The sequence below is a fragment of the Coregonus lavaretus genome (genome assembly GCF_964263955.1).
Source record: "Coregonus lavaretus genome assembly, chromosome: 22".
NCBI classification, from domain to species: domain Eukaryota; kingdom Metazoa; phylum Chordata; class Actinopteri; order Salmoniformes; family Salmonidae; genus Coregonus; species Coregonus lavaretus.
In genome coordinates this window covers 32,788,041-32,809,162 of record NC_140009.1, presented here as the reverse complement: position 1 = coordinate 32,809,162, position 21,122 = coordinate 32,788,041, and the positions used below count along the sequence as shown (strand labels likewise).

Genomic DNA, 21,122 nt, shown 5'->3' with positions numbered 1-21,122 from the left:
ATTTTCATCTCTCTGTCAGATATAAATTATACTTCTACGTTATATTTTCTGTTATTATATACAAGGTTTCAAAACTATTAAAATAAAGTGGAGGGAGATGAACGAGTCGACTGCTCCATGCAAAAATAACTTGTAAAATGTGAGGTTTGTCCTACCTCGTCTTTCGTACATGCACTGGATCTCTCACTGACTGGCAAAGTGAGACCGCTGGCAACAGAACATTTTTCATCTCGGGAGACCATGGGGAAAGTGGATTTAAAAATCCATTGTATTTTATTTTTCTTCGTCATCTCAGTGCAGGGTGGATTTTCAGAGGAATATGGAGCACACCTGGGAGAAAAATACATACTTTTACAGGTGAGAATGATTTTATCTTCCTATTGGGACGGGAGTAAAACTGGAAAGTCTTGGAAAAACAAAACAATCATGACAGCCTCACAAAATCATGTTTTTTTTCCTCAAATTAATGTATTCCTCATACAAGGCTACATTTCTTTTTGCACGCAATATGTATTTGTTGCTCTCAATCAAATGAGGGGTAAACTTTTAAGTGGTAGATGTTAAGCACTGCACGTTACTATAGGATGTATGGCAGATGTGAAAACAATTATGCATTGGAAACAAACACATGATATAGCCTACACTATACATTAAAGCCTACATTTACATTAATTACAAATAACGTGTCTATCACCTTAAAAAATCTATAAAAAATGGTCACTTCAGAATGAATTCCTGCACATTAAATTGTTTTCCTGTCTTTAAAGGTCAACTGCCCATTAGAACCAACTTCTCTGGTTTTAAACGGCCTATGTGGCATCGATGTGAGTCAGAAAAATGAATAGCCTAGAGTCAAAATTCACCAGAAAGTGTAAATAGGATACTTTTGATCATAAAGTCAGTCTCATCCAAAACTGAGTTTTGTGAGTTCTTCACGATTTACTGGAGGGTTGGGTATGGATTACGAGTTTTGAGGATATGGGGAAACTCAATTGGAATCGTATTTATGCCCAATATACGTTGCCCATGCGTCCACTGTAAAGGGGTTACCATGAATTTGACAGTAATTTACTGGCAGTTTGGTGGCAAGTAAAATTAATATACAGTATATGGTATCAAAGCATGTACTGTGTATTGACATACAGTACGATACCGTAAAATTGACTGTATTATACTGTTAAAAGTAAATGCTACCATAATTCGAATGAATGAATGAATGAAATTAATTGAGGGGAGGGTTTGTATTTCACAGTATGTTACTGTAATTACAAGGGATTGGGGCAAGCAGGTTGGCTGCTAAGTAAAGTGTTTACATATGAATGAATATTTGGTGTTTTATATTAAATGCACTTCTAGAGTCCTTAAAAGCTTCCAAACTGGCAGTGACTACAGGAAAAAAACAGACCAAAAGGACAAGGCAAAATGCTCAACCATTTAAGGTTCAAGACTAGCTGCCTCTCCAATCTATCCCCTATACATTGAAAATGATGGGGCACTATAGCAAAATACTGTAGGAGTTAAATTGGTACAGCATTTCCATTTACGGTTGCAACAAATATAGCCTCTTACAAGGCACGCCTCAAAATATGTTAATGATCCAAAAAAAACAATACCATGCACCTGTAACCGGTGTGAAATGGCTAGCTAGTTAGCGGTGCGCACTAGTAGCGTTTCAATTGGTGACGTCACTCGCTCTGAGACCTTGAAGTAGTTGTTTCCCTTGCTCTGCAAGGGCCGCGGCTTTTGTGGAGCGACGGGTAACGGTGCTTTGAGGGTGACTGTTGTCGATGTGTGCAGAGGGTCCCTGGTTCAAGCCCAGGTAGGGGCGAGGAGAGGGACGGAAGCAACACTGTTACACACCCACTAATGGTCAAAAGGTTTTTGGCGCTCCCAAGATAAAGTATGGTACTGCATTCTGTGGGGTGGAATTACAGTATCATTCGAAATACAGCAATTGTCCCACAATGCACCACCATTTACAGTATGCAGCAGTAAAACGTTTCAGAGTTTTTTACTGTTGCTAATATCTACAATTACCGTAAAAATTACAGTTTTCCATTACAGTGTCGTCAATGGGCCGCACAGTGCATTCTGGGCAATTCTGGCTCAAGGAGATCACTCCTTCAAGGAGTGAAGTTGAGTCAAAAGGGGGTGAAATGTAACCGAGGTCCACGCTTTTTTTTGAAGACTTGTGTTAGCTTCCTGAACTAATCCCTATGGGCTTTAGCTAAGTGGGCTAACACAGTCTTGTGACATGCAGGAGATCCAGTTCAAACCCAGTCAGTCACAAGAGCAAGATTAAATAGGGAGTGGAAAAGTTATCCTTGGAAGGGCTATGACAGGGCTATCAAACTATATTCTTATGGGGGCCAAATCAAATGTTTTGTCACACTCCCTGCTAATGTGTCCTGCACGTCATAGAGGAGAACAGAAGGCCTGACCATGTTAGAGAAATAGTCTTAGCTTTCAGGAATGGGATCATGATAGCTTATTGCCCAAACAGTTCAATCTCTAGAGCCACATTCGTGGAAGAAAATAAATATAACATGCCACATTGGCTTCAGAAACCGCCAGAAACCTGTTTAACAAAGATAGTGTTTGATTCCAGCGGTTCTCTTCTACCATTCCTTGCTGACAAAGTACCAGGATGTTGTCTCTGGTTTTGAATCTGAATTTAAAGTACTGAATTTGAAAACTGAATCTGAATGCATCTGAGAAGTTGAATATATGAAACTTTGGTAAACTTGAAATGATAGTTTGTAAACTTGATACACAGTCAATGAATGCAATATATACCATATTGAAACTGAATATAAAAAATATTAATTAAATCCAGTTTTAAGTCATGATATACAAGTTCAATTTATTAATTCAATGATTCAATTTGTGCATTAGAAATTCAAAAATATTGGATTTAAATACTGTTTCTGTTGGCACTGAAATTGCTCCCTTTGTGAGATGTAATCTACACCTCGATTAGGATGATATAAATCCTTATTATTTAGTTTAATGATTTTTCAATTTTAAAGTAAATTAAAATATAGCCTACACTTTCTCGCTCTGAACTTCTAACTCGAGTGGGGCGGGTGTGGCTTTGTGACAGTGATTACAAGAGCAGCCCAATGCAGTTCAACCACGACACCGCCAAAACATCCTCTATGAGGATGTCTGCTATTGTCGGTTAATGTTTGATCTGATTAAATCTTGGCCTTTGTTAGATAGCAAGTGATTTTGGGCACTAATAAACAGCGTGTAACTTGTGCTTTATTTACGATAGCTTGACAGCTTGCAGATTATGAAGTTGTACACATGTTATTGTTCTCAGATATCAGTCCTGAGAGTGCAGATAGACTTTCCCGACTCAACTGTATGCAGTGCACTGACTAGTTTTTCATGCTCATTTTGTTACTTGAGAAATACTGCACCAAACACCTTAGCTACAGTAGATGTAAAATTGCATGACTAAGACCTCCTCTGCAAAAACGTCTAAATTAATTACAGATATTTTTAATCTGACTATTTTGATGAAGTGGCTATGTTGTTGCTATGGTGACTCAGGAGGGACAAACAACAGTACCTGCCACGGTACGACATGTGAAGATAACACACCCACATCAAACCACACCCCCAAGATAACTCTCATTTTGGCTTCAGTCATGGCCACTAGCATTTCTTAATGAGCAATCTTCAAAACGAGGCCAAATCAGGAAGTGCAGTCACCCTCTAAAGTTATTTGTTTGTGTTGTATCTCCAGGATATGTGATAATGGATTTACACAGCAGTGATTTGTGAGCAAAAGGAACATTTGAAACCGAACCTGTGCACTGTGCACCTCACTACCCCTCTGTGTACAGTGAAAGTATTTATTTCCAGTTTCCCCTTCATTCATGAATAGCTGTGATTCAGCCTATTTTGACACAGAAATCTTGACCCAAACCCACACATAGATTCTGGAGATGAATTTAAAAGGAAGGGATTTTGTAAGCTAACTACAGTACTTGGTAGTATTTTGTCACTTTTCCAAGACAAGTTGTCCTCTTAAGTACAACTTATTATATTAGATAATGACATAAATGTACTACATTTTAAATCATAATCTTTCCCGAGTACAGTAGTACAAATGTGGGTACACAAAATTGGGTGGAAGGTTAAATGACATAATAATGGTGTGGCGGGTTGAAAGTCTTTGAATGAACAATATACCGTAAATCTACTTTAACTCAATACTTTTCAACCCGCTACAATGGCTTTAGGGCAACTGTGTGATCTTAAATCACTGCTATAAAGCTGTTATAAATCTATTAAAGGCCCAGTGCAGTCACCAACGTGATTTTCCTGTGTTTTATATATATTTCCACACTATGAAGTTGGAATAATGCTGTTCAATTGTAAAATGATGATAATGCCATCTTTGTGTAAGAGCTGTTTGAAAAGACTGCCTGAAATTTCAGCCTATTTTGGTGGGATGGAGTTTTGGCCTGCCTGGTGACATCACCAGGTGGTAAATTAGTTAATAGACCAATAAGAAAGAGAGTTCCAAACCTCTCTGCCAATAACAGCTAGTTTTCAGTTTTTCCCTCCCAGACAGTCCTAGCAAAATTCTTGCTTGAGAAATTGCTCTTTGCTAAGATGCTATTTTTGTTTATTTTTGACCATTTTAATTGAAAACAATCACAGTAAGGTACTTAAGGTACCTACAACTTCTCCCTCAACGTGAGCAAGACAAAGTATCGTGGACTACAGGAGAAGGAGGGCGGAACATGCCCCCATTCACATCGACGGGGCTGTAGTGGAGCGGGTCGAGAGTTTCAAGTTCCTTAGTGTCCACATCACCAACAAACTATCATGGTCCAAACACACCAAGACAGTCGTGAAGAGGGCACGACAACGCCTTTTCCCCCTCAGGAGAATGAAAAGATTTGGCATGGGTCCCCAGATCCTCAAAAAGTTATACAGCTGCACCATCGAGAGCATCCTGCCTGGTATAGCAACTGCTCGGCATCCGACCGTAAGGCGCTACAGAGGTAGTGCATACAGGCCAGTATATCACTGGGGCCAAGCTTCCTGCCATCCAGGACCTACAGTTGAAGTCGGAAGTTTACATACACCTTAGCCAAATACTCTTAAACTCAGTTTTTCTCAATTACTGACATTTAATCCTAGTAAAAGTTCCCTGTCTTAGGTCAGTTAGGATCACCACTTCATTTTAAGAATGTGAAATGTCAGAATAATAGTAGAGAGAATAATTTATTTCAGCTTCTTTTTCTTTCATCACATTCCCAGTGGGTCAGAAGTTTACATACACTCAATTAGTATTTAGTAGCATTGCCTTTAAATTGTTTAACTTGGGTCAAACGTTTCAGGAAGCCTTCCACAAGCTTCCCACAATAAGTTGGGTGAATTCTGGTCCATTCCTCCTGACAGAGCTGGTGTAACTGAGTCAGGTATGTAGGCCTCCTTGCTCGCACACACTTTTTCAGTTCTGCCCACAAATGTTCTATAGGATTGAGGTCAGGGCTTTGTGATGGCCACTCCAATACCTTGACTTTGTTTTCCTTAAGCCATTTTGCCACAACTTTGGAAGTATGCTTGGGGTCATTGTCCATTTGGAAGACCCATTTGCGACCAAGCTTTAACTTCTTGACTGATGTCTTGAGATGTTGCTTCAATATATCCATATAATTTTCCTTCCTCATGATGCCATCTATTTTGTGAAGTGCACCAGTCCCTCCTGCAGCAAAGCACCCCCACAGCATGATGCTGCCACCCCCGTGCTTCACGGTTGGGATGGTGTTCTTCGTCTTGCAAGCCCCCCTTTTTCCTCAAAACATAACGATGGTCATTATGGCCAAACAGTTCTATTTTTGTTTCATCAGACCAGAGGACATTTCTCCAAAAAGTACAATCTTTGTCCCCATGTGCAGTTGCAAACCGTAGTCTGGCTTTTTTATGGCGGTTTTGGAGCAGTGGCTTCTTCCTTGCTGAGCGGCCTTTCAGGTTATGTCGATATAGGACTTGTTTTACTGTGGATATAGATACTTTTGTACCTGTTTCCTCCAGCACCTTCATAAGGTCCTTTGCTGTTGTTCTGGGATTGATTTGCAATGTTCGCACCAAAGTATGTTCATCTCTAGGAGACAGAACGCGTCTCCTTCCTGAGCGGTATGTCGGCTGTGTGGTCCTATGGTGTTTATACTTGTGTACTATTGTTTGTACAGATGAGCGTGGTACCTTCAGGCGTTTGGAAATTGCTCCCAAGGATGAACCAGACTTGTGGAGGTCTACAATTATTTTTCTGAGGTCTTGGCTGATTTCTTTTGATTGTCCCATGATGTCAAGCAAAGAGGCATTGAGTTTGAAGGTAGGCCTTGAAATACATCCACAGGTACACCTCCAATTGACTCAAATGATGTAAATTAGCCTATCAGAAGCTTCTAAAGCCATGACATCATTTTCTGGAATTTTCCAAGCTGTTTAAAGGCACAGTCAACTTAGTGTATGTAAACTTCTGACCCACTGGAATTGTGATACAGTGAATTATAAGTGAAATAATCTGTCTGTAAACAATTGTTGGAAAAATTACTTGTGTCATGCACAAAGTAGATGTCCTAACCGACTTGCCAAAACTATAGTTTGTTAACAAGAAATTTGTGGAGTGGTTGAAAAACAAGTTTTAATGATTCCAACCTAAGTGTATGTAAACTTCAGACTTCAACTGTATATACTAGGCGGTGTCAGGGGAAGGCCCAAAATATGGTAAAAGACTCCAGCCACACAAGTCATAGACTGTTCTCTCTGCTACCGCACAGCAAGTGGTACCGGAGCGCCAAGTCTAGGTCCAAAAGGCTCTTTAACAGCTTTTACCCCTAAGCCATAAGACTGCTCAACAATTAATCAAATGGCCACCCAGACTATTTGCATTGACCCCCCCCCCCCCCCCCCCTTGATTTTACACTGCTACTACTCACTGTTTATTATCTATGCATAGTCACTTTACCCCTACCTATGTACAAATTACCTTGACTAACCTGTACCCTTGCACATTGACTCGGTACCAGTATCCCCTCTATATAGCCTCGTTATTGTTATTTTATAGTGTTACTTTTTTTTAAAACTTTAGTTTATTCAGTAAATATTTTCTTAACTCTATTTTCTTAAAACTGCTTTCTTGGTTAAGGGCTTGTAAGTAAGCATTTCACGGTAAGGTCTACACCTGTTGTATTCGGCGCATGTGACAAATAACATTTGATTTTATTATTTATTTACCTTTAAGGTTTTAAAGCTTTGCACAATGTTCAGAAGGCCTCAACTTGTTTTGAGAAAATTTCCAAACTACAGGAGTTCAGCAATCTGTTACTTTCAGGGCCCTGGTGTGTACATAACAAACTACAACTTTGTGTTCTGCTCTGCTGCGCTCAAACCCTATAGCTCTGCTGAGCTCAACTCTATAGTTAGGATTCATTACACTTTTATTAACTTTCTCTGTATTATTTTTCCCCCCAGAGAGTGAGACGCCAGAGCAAACCAGCAAAATCTTTGGTGGGTATGAGCTACATGGAATGTATCATTACCGAAACACAACATTCAAACCAGGGATATCTTGTCATAGGGCGGCGCACAATTGGCCCAGCGTCGTCCGGATTTGGCCGGTGTAGGCCATCATTGTAAATAAGAATTTGTTCTTAACTGACTTGCCTAGTTAAATAAAGGTAAAATAAATCAAATAAAAATCTTCCTGGTACGGCTTCGCACACGTGCAGCAACTGCCTCTGTAGATGGGCTGTGATAATATTGGATAGCATTCCCTGAACATTGATCCCCTTCTAAATCATATCAATAGTAGCAGTCACTATTCCGTGTGACATTAACCTCTGTGTGCTAGAGATTATTTTTGCTAGTTGTATAACCATAAGGGGGAAGACAAAGCCTACAATGTTTTACTAGCAATACAAGAAACACTTCACATAAAGCTCAACCGAGCTACTCTCTCCACACATTAAACAATCACCCACAAGGACAAGGGGGCAGAGGAAACACTTATAAACTTACTAATGAGGGGATATGAACCAGGTGTGTGTAATAGACAAGACAAAACAAATGGAATGATGAGATGTGATGCGGCAGTGGCTAGAAGGCCGGTGACGACGAACGCCGAAGCCTGCCCGAACAAGGAGAGGAGGCAGCCTCGGAGGAAGTCGTGACAGTACGTCCCCTGACGCGCAGCTCCAGCAGCACTCCGACACCGGCCTCTGGGACTTCCAGGAGGACGCGGAGCAGGGCGAGCAGGATGGCGACGGTGGAAATCCCGCAACAGGGACGGATCGAGGATATCCCTCACCGGGACCCAGCACTGTTCCTCCGGACCGTACCCCTCCCACTCATTCTGCCAGTGTAGATCTAGCTATCACTCATTGCAATCTGTATTTATAACCTGTGCGCCACACAGAGTGAGAAACCCTACGCTAGTACTGTATCGCTATGGAGCCAACATTTTATTTGATGCTTTGAATGTTGCCAAAGATAGAATGTAGATCATCAAGCAATAGGTCTCTGGTGTATCAGAAAGCTTGTCCACTGTTTTTGATACCAGTGAGTATCGAGAAACAGGTCTGTTTGTCTCTCTGTCTGTGTCCCGGCCTGGCAGGAATGTGGCCCAGCTGACCAGATCGGTCCCAGCAGGGCCCAGAATTAGCCAAGTAAACAAGGGGGTGGGAGGGATATCTTGCAGAGTGTGCCTTTGTATCATTTGTCTAAACTTGTCAAGCCACTGAAGCCTGTTTTAAAAAAGCCTAGTAATACTTGGATTTTCATTCACAAAAGAGCCCAACCAGTACTCAAACCTTGGTCTCTACAACTGTCAGTCAAACACCTTAGCAATTACACCAAGAGGTCCAAAGCTCTTGATGAGGTTGCTATTAGCTTTGTACTAGGGTAGCTACAGTATATAACGATTTCATCAGATCAAATGTATAAGTTCTTTGCTGACTGTTTGTTGGATTAATCTGTTCCCAGCTGAAGGTGACAGACTACCATGTGAGGTGTTCTGTCATGTCTCGCTACGCCCACACCACCGTCCAGAGCTCTGTGTGGAACCAGCTAGCTGTCACCAAGGAGGCAGCCTTCGAGGTAGACCTGCCCTCAGCTGCATTCATCTCCAACTTCACTATGTGAGTCAGTCACACACTTCAAGTCAAGTGAAGTTGACTTTATTATCCCAAGAGTAGGAAATGCTGTTTTTTGTACCCCTCACTTACACAAGCTCACAGGTAGCAGGAGAGGCTATGAGTGAGAACCAGCCAGACAGCTCTCTCTCTCTCTCTTTCTCTCTTTCTCTCTCTCTCTCTCTCTCTCTCTCTCTCTCTCTCTCTCTCTCTCTCTCTCTCTCTCTCTCTCTCTCTATCTATCTATCTATCTATCTCTCTCTCTCTCTCTCTCTTTCTCTCTTTTCTCTCTCTCTTTCTCTCTTTTCTCTCTCTCTCTCTCTCTCTCTTTCTCTCTCTCTCTCTCTCTCTCTCTCTCTCTCTCACTCTGTGTTTCACCTCTATTGTTATTTTAGTCACTTCATCGAAGGTAGTGGGCCTATAATCAAATTAATTGTTCCTTCCCTTGGAATGATGTAATTGTATCCCTCTATCCTGGGTGCCAGTATGTTTCTGCTCTCTTGCCAACTCTTGATGCTTGATGATGAGTAACAAGGAGCTGGCATGATAGCACAAACAGAATGGCATATTCTTCAGCATCAAAAATACATTTATTTTTGGCTGTAAAGGTGAGTAATGTATAAAATAAGAGAAGTCCTAGATTTTAAAAAAGGAGGGTAAAGCTTGATAGTAAATAAACAAAACAAATCCCTAATGCCAGTCAGGTCGGTGGTTTCCGGACAAACTCCCAGAAATAAAAACTTCAGAAAAATGATGTCAGGAACTGAGATTCCGTCCAGTGTGGAGAGGAGACACATCATTTGATTACTAAGAGGGCTGGAAACCACTGCCACTCTCCTTTTAAAAAACGCTAAATATAAACAAGATAAATAAGTCAACATTATAGAACCAACGAGGAGCCGGAGCCTGGGGTTGGGTTTGGGTCAGAAGGGGGAGGAGTCTGGGGGATAAATACCAGGGTTTGTAAATATGTCAGAAAGTTAATAGAGAAAATGACAGAAGCTTGCCCTGTTTTCTCCCCCCCTCTCTCTCCTGCAAAGTTTACCAAGGTACATATAAACAAGCCAAGGTACACATGCTACGCACACACATGCAAACACATACTGACACACATAGCCTACAAACGCCACGCACATACCCATTTATATGTAGTCAAATGGGGGATGTAAACTCTTGACAGTTTTATATGCGGACTAACTCTCTGACACATGCATATAATCTCACACATCTCTCTCTGTCACACATACGCGTGCGCGCACGCACACACACAAATGCGCGCGCACACACACAAGCTAGCACATTTGGTTCCTTCGAAGTTGTGGGAATGTATGTTTTTGGTTTCCCATTGGTTCTGGGAACGAAGCCATACGTTTCCTGACCGGTAAAACTGGTTTTTTTTTATTCGTTCTGAGAATGGAAGTAACATTTTGCCTGTTCTAGGAACATTAATCTTTAGGTTGCAGGGATGTTTTGAGAACATTTTACTATGGTTCCCTGAAAGCGTTCTGAGAATGGAAATTATAGGTTATTTTGAGGTTTTTGAATAACTTCCTTAAAACTTTCATTGAATGTTTCAATAAGACTTTAATAACACTTCTAGATTAGTTTGTGTTAACTGTTTTCAACTCCATAGGACACATGGACATTCATTTGCTTAAACATTAATCATGCAAACACATTTATTTTTTATTGAGGTTCAAACCTATGATCTTCTGTTCTTTATCCATGGATGGAGCTAGCATGCCATGTTTCTTTTTAAGCAGTTCATTTTATTCTATTCAAACATACCCCATTTCGATGGAAACAAGCACTCATTAACACACTTAACAAGATTGAAGACGGTGAGAACGGAATGTATATGTTTTTCAATAACATTCTTAGAACGTTCTTTGAACGTTATTAATGTTTTCTTGCGGTTTTTATGGAATGTTTTCTTAATGTTCTGAGAACATGACTTTAACTAGAACCATGAGGAAATCTGCAGAAAACGTTATGCTGAAGTACTGAAATTCCCACATAAGAACTTTGTTTCTTAACATTCTCTGAACGTTCTGAGAACATTACTTTAAATAGAACCATGAGGAAACCTGTAGGAAGCGTTATGCTGAAGTATTGACATTTCCACAGAAGAACGTTGTTTCTTAATGTTCTCGGGACAATTTGAGAACATTACTTTAAATAGAACCATGAAGAAACCAGTGGAAAAGTTATGCTGAAGTATGGAAATTTCAACAAGAGTACGTTATTTCTTAACTATTTGAGAATGTCAAACCAGTTGGAGAACGTTCCAAGAACGTGTAATTAAATGTAACCATGTTTGAAGTAATGAAATACCAAGAAATTAAAGTTATTTTGTGAAGTTCCGTAAATGTGCTGAGAATGTTCCAAAGCCAAGCAACTATCCATAACTATTCCCAGAAAGTTGTGGGAAGGTTGTATGCAAAATAACCATAGGACAACCACGTTCTCACCAAGCTCTAAGAAACATTTGGTTCTCAGAACATTATGTGCTAGCTGGGACACACACACACACACACACACAACACTTCACTAACTAACCCAGAAGGAAAATAGCTGTGGTGACTGTGTTTCTGTAGTTCGGTGGCGTTTCTCAACGTGGGACTGAGGGCCTTGTGTTCTGTGTGTAGGTCACTCATGTGCAGCCGTTCCCAGTTCCCACTCCCTCTCAGCCATACATACATACAGGCCCCTCTATTTTCCACCCTGCTAAACCCACCATTTCATTCTGCTCTGTGTCCGAAACAAGACCTGCTTCATGGCTGGAGATTTATTTTGGTTGGTCCCTGTTGGTTTTTATTTAAATATATTTGTTCAAAGGACATGACCTTATTTTAGCACATCATCATATGATGACAGAAAGCCAATGAGAATTTAGGAATTTACAGTGCCTTGCAAAAGTATTCATCCCCCTTGGCGTTTTTCCTATTTTGTTGCATTACGACCTTTAATTTAAATGGATTTTTATTTGGATTTCATGTAATGGACATACACAAAATAGTCCAAATTGGTGAAGTGAAATGAAAAAAAGAACTTGTTTCAAAAAATTCTACAAAATAAATAACGGAGAAGTGGTGCGTGCATATGTATTCACCCCCTTTGCTATGAAGCCCCTAAATAAGATCTGGTGCAACCAATTACCTTCAGAAGTCACATAATTAGTTAAATAAAGTCCACCTGTGTGCAATCAAAGTGTCACATGATCTGTCACATGATCTCAGTATATCTACACCTGTTCTGAAAGGCCCCAGAGTCTGCAACACCACTAAGCAAGAGGCACCACCAAGCACCATGAAAACCAAGGAGCTCTCCAAACAGGTCAGGGACAAAGTTGTGGAGAAGTACAGATCAGGGTTGGGTTATAAAAAAATATCTGAAACTTTGAACATCCCACAGAGCACCATTAAATCCATTATTAAAAAATGGAAATAATATGGCACCACAACAAACCTGCCAAGAGAGGGCCGCCCACCAAAACTCACGGACCAGGCAAGGAGGGCATTAATCAGAGAGGCAACAAAGAGACCAAAGATAACCCTGAAGGAGCTGCAAAGCTCCACAGCTGAGATTGGAGTATCTGTCCATAGGACCACTTTAAGCCATACATTCCACAGAGCTGGGCTTTACGGAAGAGTGGCCAGAAAAAAGCCATTGCTTAAAGAAAAAAATCTGTGGTATGACTTAAAGATTGCTGTACACCAGCGGAAACCCATCCAACTTGAAGGAGCTGGAGCTGTTTTGCCTTGAAGAATGGGCAAAAATCCCAGTGGCTAGATGTGCCAAGCTTATAGAGACATACCCCAAGAGACTTGCAGCTGTAATTGCTGCAAAAGGTGTCTCTACAAAGGATTGACTTTGGGGGGGGGGGGGGGGGTGAATAGTTATGCACGCTCAAGGTTTCTGTTTATTTGTCTTATTTCTTGTTTGTTTCACAAACAAATTATATTTGCATCTTCAAAGTGGTAGGCATGTTGTGTAAATCAAATGATACAAACCCCCCAAAAATCAATTTTCATTCCAGGTTGTAAGGCAACAAAATATGAAAAATGCCAAGGGGGGTGAATACTTTCGCAAGCCACTGTATGGTTTGGATTAGGGTGTGTGAGCTCTGGTCCAGTTTGGTTGGGAAATGGTTGGGTATAGGTTCTCCAGGGGCCATGGAGGGGGGTTCCGAGTGTTATTTTTCAGTTATCATGGGTGCGTCTCAAGTTCAAACACATAAGGGTCTGGTCAAAAGTAGTGCACTAAGGGAATAGGGTGTCATGTGGGATGCAACCATGATTACTGAAAAGAGATCTTGTAACACCCTGAAATCCTTCCATGGCCTCCGCAGAACCTACACTGAACCATTTCCCAACCAAATCATGGACCAGAGCTCAGAGAGCTAATGTTTTCAGAGGAAAGTGACTCCTTCCTCTCACCCTACCTTTCCTCTCTAGCATGTTTTGAACTTAATCTGTAAACCAACACGATTCATGTTTGTCCTCCATGTGAGTCCAACACAAATGCTGTGAAGTATATTATTGCTTTGTAACGTGTCACTAATAATGCAAATAGTTGCTATAACATTTACAGTAAAGGAAAGTTTGCTTGCTGCAAATAAACCTAGATATTTCCCATCCATGAGCCCAAGTTTCTTAACATAGTCTGACCATAGTGAGTTACACAGAGGGCTGTTTCACCTCATTCTTTCCTCTTACCCCCCAGCACCTCCAATGGCAAAGTGCACATCGCCCAGGTGAAGGAGAGGAGTGCCGCCAGGAAGATCTATGACGCAGCCAAGAAGCAAGGAAAAACAGCTGGACTTGTTGCCACCAAGTCAGTCTGAAAAAGTATTTGATACCACAATCACTCTTTGATATGTGTTTTATTCTGATTTCTTGGTTTTGCTTGTGAAAGTACAACAAACCACATCTATATTCTATTTGGACACCCATCACCCACCACAACCATTTAAATCATTTAGCACTTCTACTCAGATCAGTTGTCCTTGCCTGCTTCAAATTCTATTCCATTTCCCCACGGTTTCCAAGTCATTCTTTCACCAGTTACCACCACCATCACTCCAATACCTCTCTCTTACTGTTGTTTATCTCCCCTGCGGTGTCTTTGTCTCAGGGAGAGGGAGATCGAGAAGTTCCGCATGGCGGTGAGTGTTCCCTCTGGGACCCGGATGTCCTTCTCGTTGTCCTACGAGGAGCTGCTGCCCCGCAGGTTGGGTCGCTATGAACTGACCCTGGGCCTGAGGCCTGGAGGACTGGTCACTAACCTCACCCTGGATGTCAGCATAGCAGAGAGGACAGGATTCAGCTTCGTCAAGGTCCTCCCGCTGAAGTCCAGCCGACTGCTCTCCAACACTGTCACAGGTAACATTGGAAAAGACAGCAATTATTGTTCATTGTCAAAGTAATAGTGCTAGTTTTGATACAACCAGCATGTTTGAGGGGATCAGTTTGAGCAAGGCAAGTCACATAATCACTCATCTGGATCACAACAATGAGTAGTTATTGTATAGTAGGATGCAACATAACATGTAGAATATCTCAAACATGCACAATGACAGGGTGTTTTCTGGCCTTCCTCTCCCATCCAGGTGAGACAGAAGCCCCAGCCTCCACTCAGATCCAGCAGAACCCTTGTTGTGCCCATGTTCATTACCACCCCAGCCTGCAGCAGCAGAGCAGTGTCTCCTCTAAGGGACTCAACGCTGACTACATCATCCAGTACGATGTAGAGCTGAGCGACCTCATGGGAGACATCCAGGTCAGCACACGCACACACATACACAAGCACTACACACTGTGTAGGACCAAACTCTTACACAACAAATACTGTACAAAGACGGTATCTAGTGAGGCAATAATCTAATCCAATGAGGGATTACTCTCTTCTGTTGGCCTCTCTCAGGTGTTTGATGGATACTTTGCCCACTACTTTGCACCTCGGGGGCTTCCTGTGGTCCCCAAGGATGTCATCTTTGTCATTGATGTCAGTGGCTCAATGATTGGCACCAAGATCAAACAGGTACAGTATATATTTTATCTCTCTCACATTGCATCCAGCTACACCTCATTAATTTAGACAAGAATGACAACATTGACACTACATTATATCGATAAAATGATAATTTATCTTCTCACTCTGGATTGGTGTGGACCAGACAAAGCAGGCAATGTCCACTATCCTGGAAGACCTTCGTGAAGGGGACCACTTTAACATCATCACCTTCTCAGACAAGGTCCTCACCTGGAAGAAGGGTCGCACAGTGAGGGCCACGCGGAATAACGTACGAGACGCTAAGGAATTCGTCAAGAGGATCATCGCTGAGGGATGTGAGTGGGATTGAGTCTGATGTGCTTAGAATTGCATTCAATCTGCAGAAACCTGACAAGACCACTAAAACGCTGTCTGTATTTCTCTCTTCTTCATTTCATTCCATCTTCTGCCTCCTCTTCAGCATCCTCTCTCCTCCTCCATTTCTTCCACCTCCTCCACACCTCCCTCTCTTCTCCACACCTCCTTCCCTCTCTCCTCCTCCAGGGACCAACATCAACGCGGCCCTCCTCTCAGCCGCCCAACTAGTCAACCCTTCCGTCTCTTCCCCCTCCTCGTCCTCCTCCGGTGGTGCCCGCCGGGTCCCACTAGTCATCTTCTTGACGGACGGTGAGGCAACCATCGGTGTGACGTCCGGTGACGCCATCCTTAGCAACGCTAAGAGCGCCCTGGGCTCCGCCTCTCTGTTCGGCCTGGCCTTCGGTGACGACGCCGACATCACACTGCTGCGGCGCCTGGCACTGGACAACCGTGGCATGGCGAGGATGGTGTACGAGGACGCAGACGCCGCACTCCAGCTGAAGGGATTCTACGATGAGGTAGCCAGCCCGCTACTGTCAGACATCCAGCTGACCTACCTGGATGACCAGGCCTTCGACGTCACACGCTCCCTCTTCCCTAACTACTTCCAGGGCTCTGAGCTGGTGGTCACTGGGAAGGTCAAGCCCGGGGTCAGGAATCTGAAGGTTGGTATCACATCATGTTGTAATTGTCCATTGAGCTGATATTTATAAAGTTTTCGCTTATCTTTTCTTCTCCTCTCTTCCCTTCTCTTATTTTCTACTCTCCTCTCTTCTCTTCTCTTCTACTCTCTTCATTTCTCTTCCCCTCTCTTCTCTTCTCTTCTCTTCTCTTCTCTTCTCTTCTCTTCTCTTCTCTTCTCTTCTCTTCTCTTCTCTTCTCTTCTCTTCTATTCTTAGGTGTCTCTGACGGCCAGTGACTACAAGCAGAAGGTGAAGGTTGAGAATGACGTGTTGGTGTCTAAAGGAGAGGAGAATGGGACAGCGTCCTGCATGGGCTGCCCTGGGGGCATGGATAGGATCTCCAGCTTCGTACATCGTCTCTGGGCTTACTTCACTATCAAAGAGCTGCTGCTGGCCAAACTGAACAGCACCGACCCGGCCATGCAGAAACTGCTGGGCGAGAAGGCCACCAACCTCTCCCTCAAGTATAACTTTGTCACGCCTGTTACTTCCCTCGTTGTAGTCAAGCCTGATGCGGATGAAATTCCTACCAAAGCGTCAACTACGACAGCTCAACCCACCACCACCACCACCAAGCCCACCACCACAACTAATACAGCTACTACAACAACCACAGTTGCCCACACTACTGCCACCAAAATAGCCTCCCCCATCCCTGTGAAAAAACCCAGGACTAACGAAGCTAGACCGGACCCTCTTGTCACCAAGCCTCCACCTCCCCAACCTCCACCTCAACCCAGAAAGGCCTCCACCCCACCCAGCCCAGCGAAAACAGTGGCTCCAACATCCCCCAAGAAAACCACTACGACTAGCACCCCCAGCCCCAGTGCAGTCAAAACCATCCCTGCCCCTCTCTCAGCAAAAACCCCCACTCCTCCTCCCAGCTCTCCTAAAACTGCCCCTGCCCCTCCCACCAGGATAGTCTCTACACCCCTGGCCAACTCGCTCAAAACAGCTGCTGCTCCTACACCTGGGAAAACCACCACCAGCCCTCCATCCAACATAGTAAAGACAGTCCCTACCACACCACCCACCACAGTTAATCCTACAGTCCCTACAACTGTGAAAACCACCACCTCCACTACCACCACCTCAGTCAGAACCGATCCAACCCCTGCTCTACAGCCTGGGAAACCCGCTACGCCCCTGCCCATCTCTGTTAGAACAGTCCTCCCTCCAGTTAGAATATCTCTCTCCTCCTCCTCTTCAGAGAACACCACCATGTCTGCCACTGCTGCCCACCAACCTCAGGTCACCACACTCCTGTACAGTGTTCTGTCTGTCTCCCCTACTCCAGCTCCACAGGGCAGTAACACAGACCTAGACTCAGACGTAGACCAGATTGCCACCTTTGTCTCTGCAACATTTGCCCCCATGCCAGGCGTCACAGACAGGCCTAAACTGTTGGAGGCTGCAGGACTATTGGGTAAGTATTCCTCTAATCTTGGAAACCCAGAACTAAAATCTCACGTAATTCTGTCCGGTGCTCGATTAAGTTCTGGGGGTAGATGTGTTAGAAAAGAGCGGAAGAAGGGCGGTAGCTCCAGCCCTCTCTCTCTGCAAGTTGCGGGCAAGTCTATTGGCCGAATGTCCCCTCCTCTTCCAAAATTCGAAAGATGTGAGCCACTGTGAAATCGTGATTTGTCCAAATCATCAATTACAAAAACCAGCGCACCGGAACAATGTTCCTTGTTAGTCACCGCATCCCAGTCTGTTGACAGATGCTACGATACCATTTATGTTACGAGATTAATCTTCCACTGACTGTCTATCTCACTTGGAACTTCAACTATATATTTTACATTTAGCAGACGCTCTTATCCAGAGTGACTTATAGTTAGTGAGTGCATACATTTTTTTCATTCTTTTTTTTTATACTGGCCCCCTGTGGGAATCGAACCCACAACCCTGGCGTTGCAATCGCCATGCTCTACCAACTGAGCTACACAGGGCTCAGTATAGTTGAATAATAATTGTCTAAGGATACAATTTTACTGAATACCAGTATTGCATATCATATGAATTGTGTTGCATCAGGTATTGAACTTAAAGTCCATATCTTGTACCTGTCTATCAGAGAAATACTAGAAAATCGAAATCCACCCTTTCTGGCTTAATTGTGACATGTTCCTCTTCTCTCCACCAGATGTCTCCACTTCCATCCAGATCCATAGAAAAGGTGAATCAACCACACCAGAATATTTCATCATTCTGTTTCAGCTCTGTTGCACAAATGTCATGAAATATCATTATTGAAAGGGATACATGCTGTATTTGAATACAGAGATAATGGATATGAGGTTAAAAAATGATGAAGTAGTCCTTTAGTTTATCACTGTGTCAATCTGTGTTTTCTCCCTGTCTCTACCTTAGATATGGACCTGGTTAAAGGTGAGTTCCACTCTTACTTCCCTGCCATCAAAAAACGATTCATTGTAACAACATGTATGTTGTTGTATCTTAAAAGCTGTTGTTTCCTCCTATAGAGATTCTGATGAAAGCCCCCAGACCAGCTCAGGGAGAGGATATGTTTTACCCTCTGTCTGGTGTCTAATGATGTCCATGTGATTGAATCTTTCAGATTATGATGCAACCTACGAATACGACTACGACCTCAACTATGATTCCTGTAAGTCATAGTTGACTAATATGTATAACTATTTAGTTGTGTTGGCAAAAGGGATACTTTGTATGTTTCTAAGTTAATACAGATGTTTAACATGTTTTCGAAATGTGTATGTTTTCAGGGGATGAATCAGCATCAGATCTTCGTAAGTATTTAATTGTATTTCTGTGTAGTCTAGCATAAGATCGATGTACTTCAGAGATGTTGGTAGGCTCTGATCTGTCATTGGTTTCAGTGCTTCAGACAGATAAGACGTAGTCTCAGTTGTACCTGTTGTCCTTCCAGGGCCGGGCCCCCCCTCCATACTGAGTTCTGTCAGAGTCTTCTCCTCGTCTGGTAAGGGGCCTACACTTTAACAAATAACATAACATGACATAACATATAACTTTGAAATCTGTTTCTCACCTCTGTCTTCTTTATGTTCAATGTTTTTTTGTGCTTTTTTAAAAGTTGATGGAGACCCTCATTTTATGGTCCAGCTCCCCAAACTGAAACAGAATCTGTGTTTCACGGTGGATGGCAGGGCCAACGACGTACTGAGACTGCTGGAAGACCCAGAGACAGGTTAGTCAGAACAGACTACTACCAACAAAAGTCCAGAACTGTAATCTTATATTAGTGGCATGTATAATCTACTTGAGAAGCACCATAACATTTTATAGGCATATATTAAAATGGGAACACATTAAATAGGCATATATTAAAATGGGAACACATTAAATAACATATACATTCTGTAACTGTTGGAATGCACGCACATGCACACACACACACAGTTAACCCATGCCTTCCTCTTCCCCTCAAGGTATCACGGTGGACGGTCATCTAATATGGGCTCCGTCCAAGCAAGACAAAGAGGACCGCTCCCGCACTTACTTTGACCAGATAACCATCTCTGCCATGGGCGGGCACGGCGGGCTGGGTGGCATAGTGATCACACTCTCATTGGACGCTGTGGTGGTGGAAGGGGAGGGACGGGACACCCTACCCACTAATCAGCAGGGATCTGTGACAAGGCAGGGTGTGGTGGTTTCCATGGACACCAGAGATGACATCCATCAGAGCTGTTGGATCGAGCTGGCGAAGGATATTCGTTTCCTGGTTCTGTTCCACCACTACAAACACCCCAGCTACCTGCAGATGGCACACCTCGGATTCTACATCACTGATGGACAAGGGCTCTCTACTTCAACCCAAGGCCTACTGGGTACATTCACTTTTCAATCTTTAATGTCTTTAAACCGGTTTCTTTGTCTTGTTACATACACCTGGCCCTAAAGCACTTTTTGACAAGTGTTGCTGTATAAAAGCCCATGGGAAAATACTATACATATGTGGTGATTGATTTCCCTCTCACTGTCCCCCCGTCCCAACAGGCCAGTTCCAGCATGCTGACATGAGTGTGATGCCGGTGAAGGACCCTCGTGACACACTGCCCCAGCCTAGTAAAGAGGGGGTCCTGTCCAGGGGGGTGCTGAGGTGGGGGGCGATACACGTACCCATCACCCTACAGGACAAGACCCTGAAGGACACAGTGAGGAAACGTCACCTGGGCAGGTGTTGGGTAGTGCCCAAGGCACAGGTGGAGAAACTGTTGGGTCATCCATACCAGAGCTACGTGGTGGATAACATGTAAATACTCAGTTGCGCTTTTCAAATGTCCATCCAGTATTAGCACACTACTTAGAATATACATGCCTAATACATTGCTTCATACTAAGTGTTATGCTAGTATGGAGATTGGAACCGAGCCACTCATCTAGCTACCATCTCCACCTCAAAGCTGGGCAGCTCAGGCCATGGGAAACTACAGTGTTTCTGCAAGGACAAACAGCACTGGGACTAGGGTGCTGCTGGCTAGCCTTCAATACCAACATCACATAGTGGGTTATTACTCTCTCCTCTGAAAGCGTCGATGGCAGTGTGCATGAATGCATATTCATGATAATGAAAATGAGAGACAGAGAGACAGAGAGCGGGACACAAAGAGAGAACAAGAGACAGATACAATGATAAACAAAGACAAAAGAGCGAGAGAAATAGAGAGAGAGATAGAGTCCAGTAACTAAGCTAAAGAATGATGAGGTAATTCACAGAGGTGTCAGACATGATAAGATAATGTAGGAGATGGGATGATGTCATTGCACCAGTGTCTTTCTGAAACAGGGACAGACTTCGACTTCTGCTGTTAACATGGCAAAAGTAAGATTGTTAATTGTCTCTATACTTCTGTAGACAAATGCTGCTTGATCTTGACATACAGCTAATTCCAAACACTTG

The 21,122-nt window shown here is 43.0% G+C and overlaps 1 protein-coding gene across 1 annotated transcript; it reads left to right on the top strand.

The window, feature by feature from the left end:
• Positions 1–240: 240 nt before the first annotated feature.
• Positions 241–20,478, top strand: LOC311150068 (inter-alpha-trypsin inhibitor heavy chain H6-like; the record flags this gene model as incomplete). Its single annotated transcript, XM_084187334.1, has 18 exons — positions 241–357; positions 7,504–7,539; positions 9,013–9,167; positions 13,887–13,997; positions 14,298–14,545; positions 14,773–14,942; positions 15,087–15,203; positions 15,340–15,511; positions 15,720–16,198; positions 16,433–17,642; positions 18,363–18,395; positions 18,590–18,607; positions 18,798–18,845; positions 18,964–18,987; positions 19,128–19,178; positions 19,293–19,406; positions 19,648–20,049; positions 20,219–20,478. 18 exons carry the CDS (start codon positions 241–243, stop codon positions 20,476–20,478), a joined length of 3,765 nt encoding a protein of 1,254 aa, XP_084043460.1.
• Between the last annotated feature and the right edge of the window lie 644 nt (positions 20,479–21,122).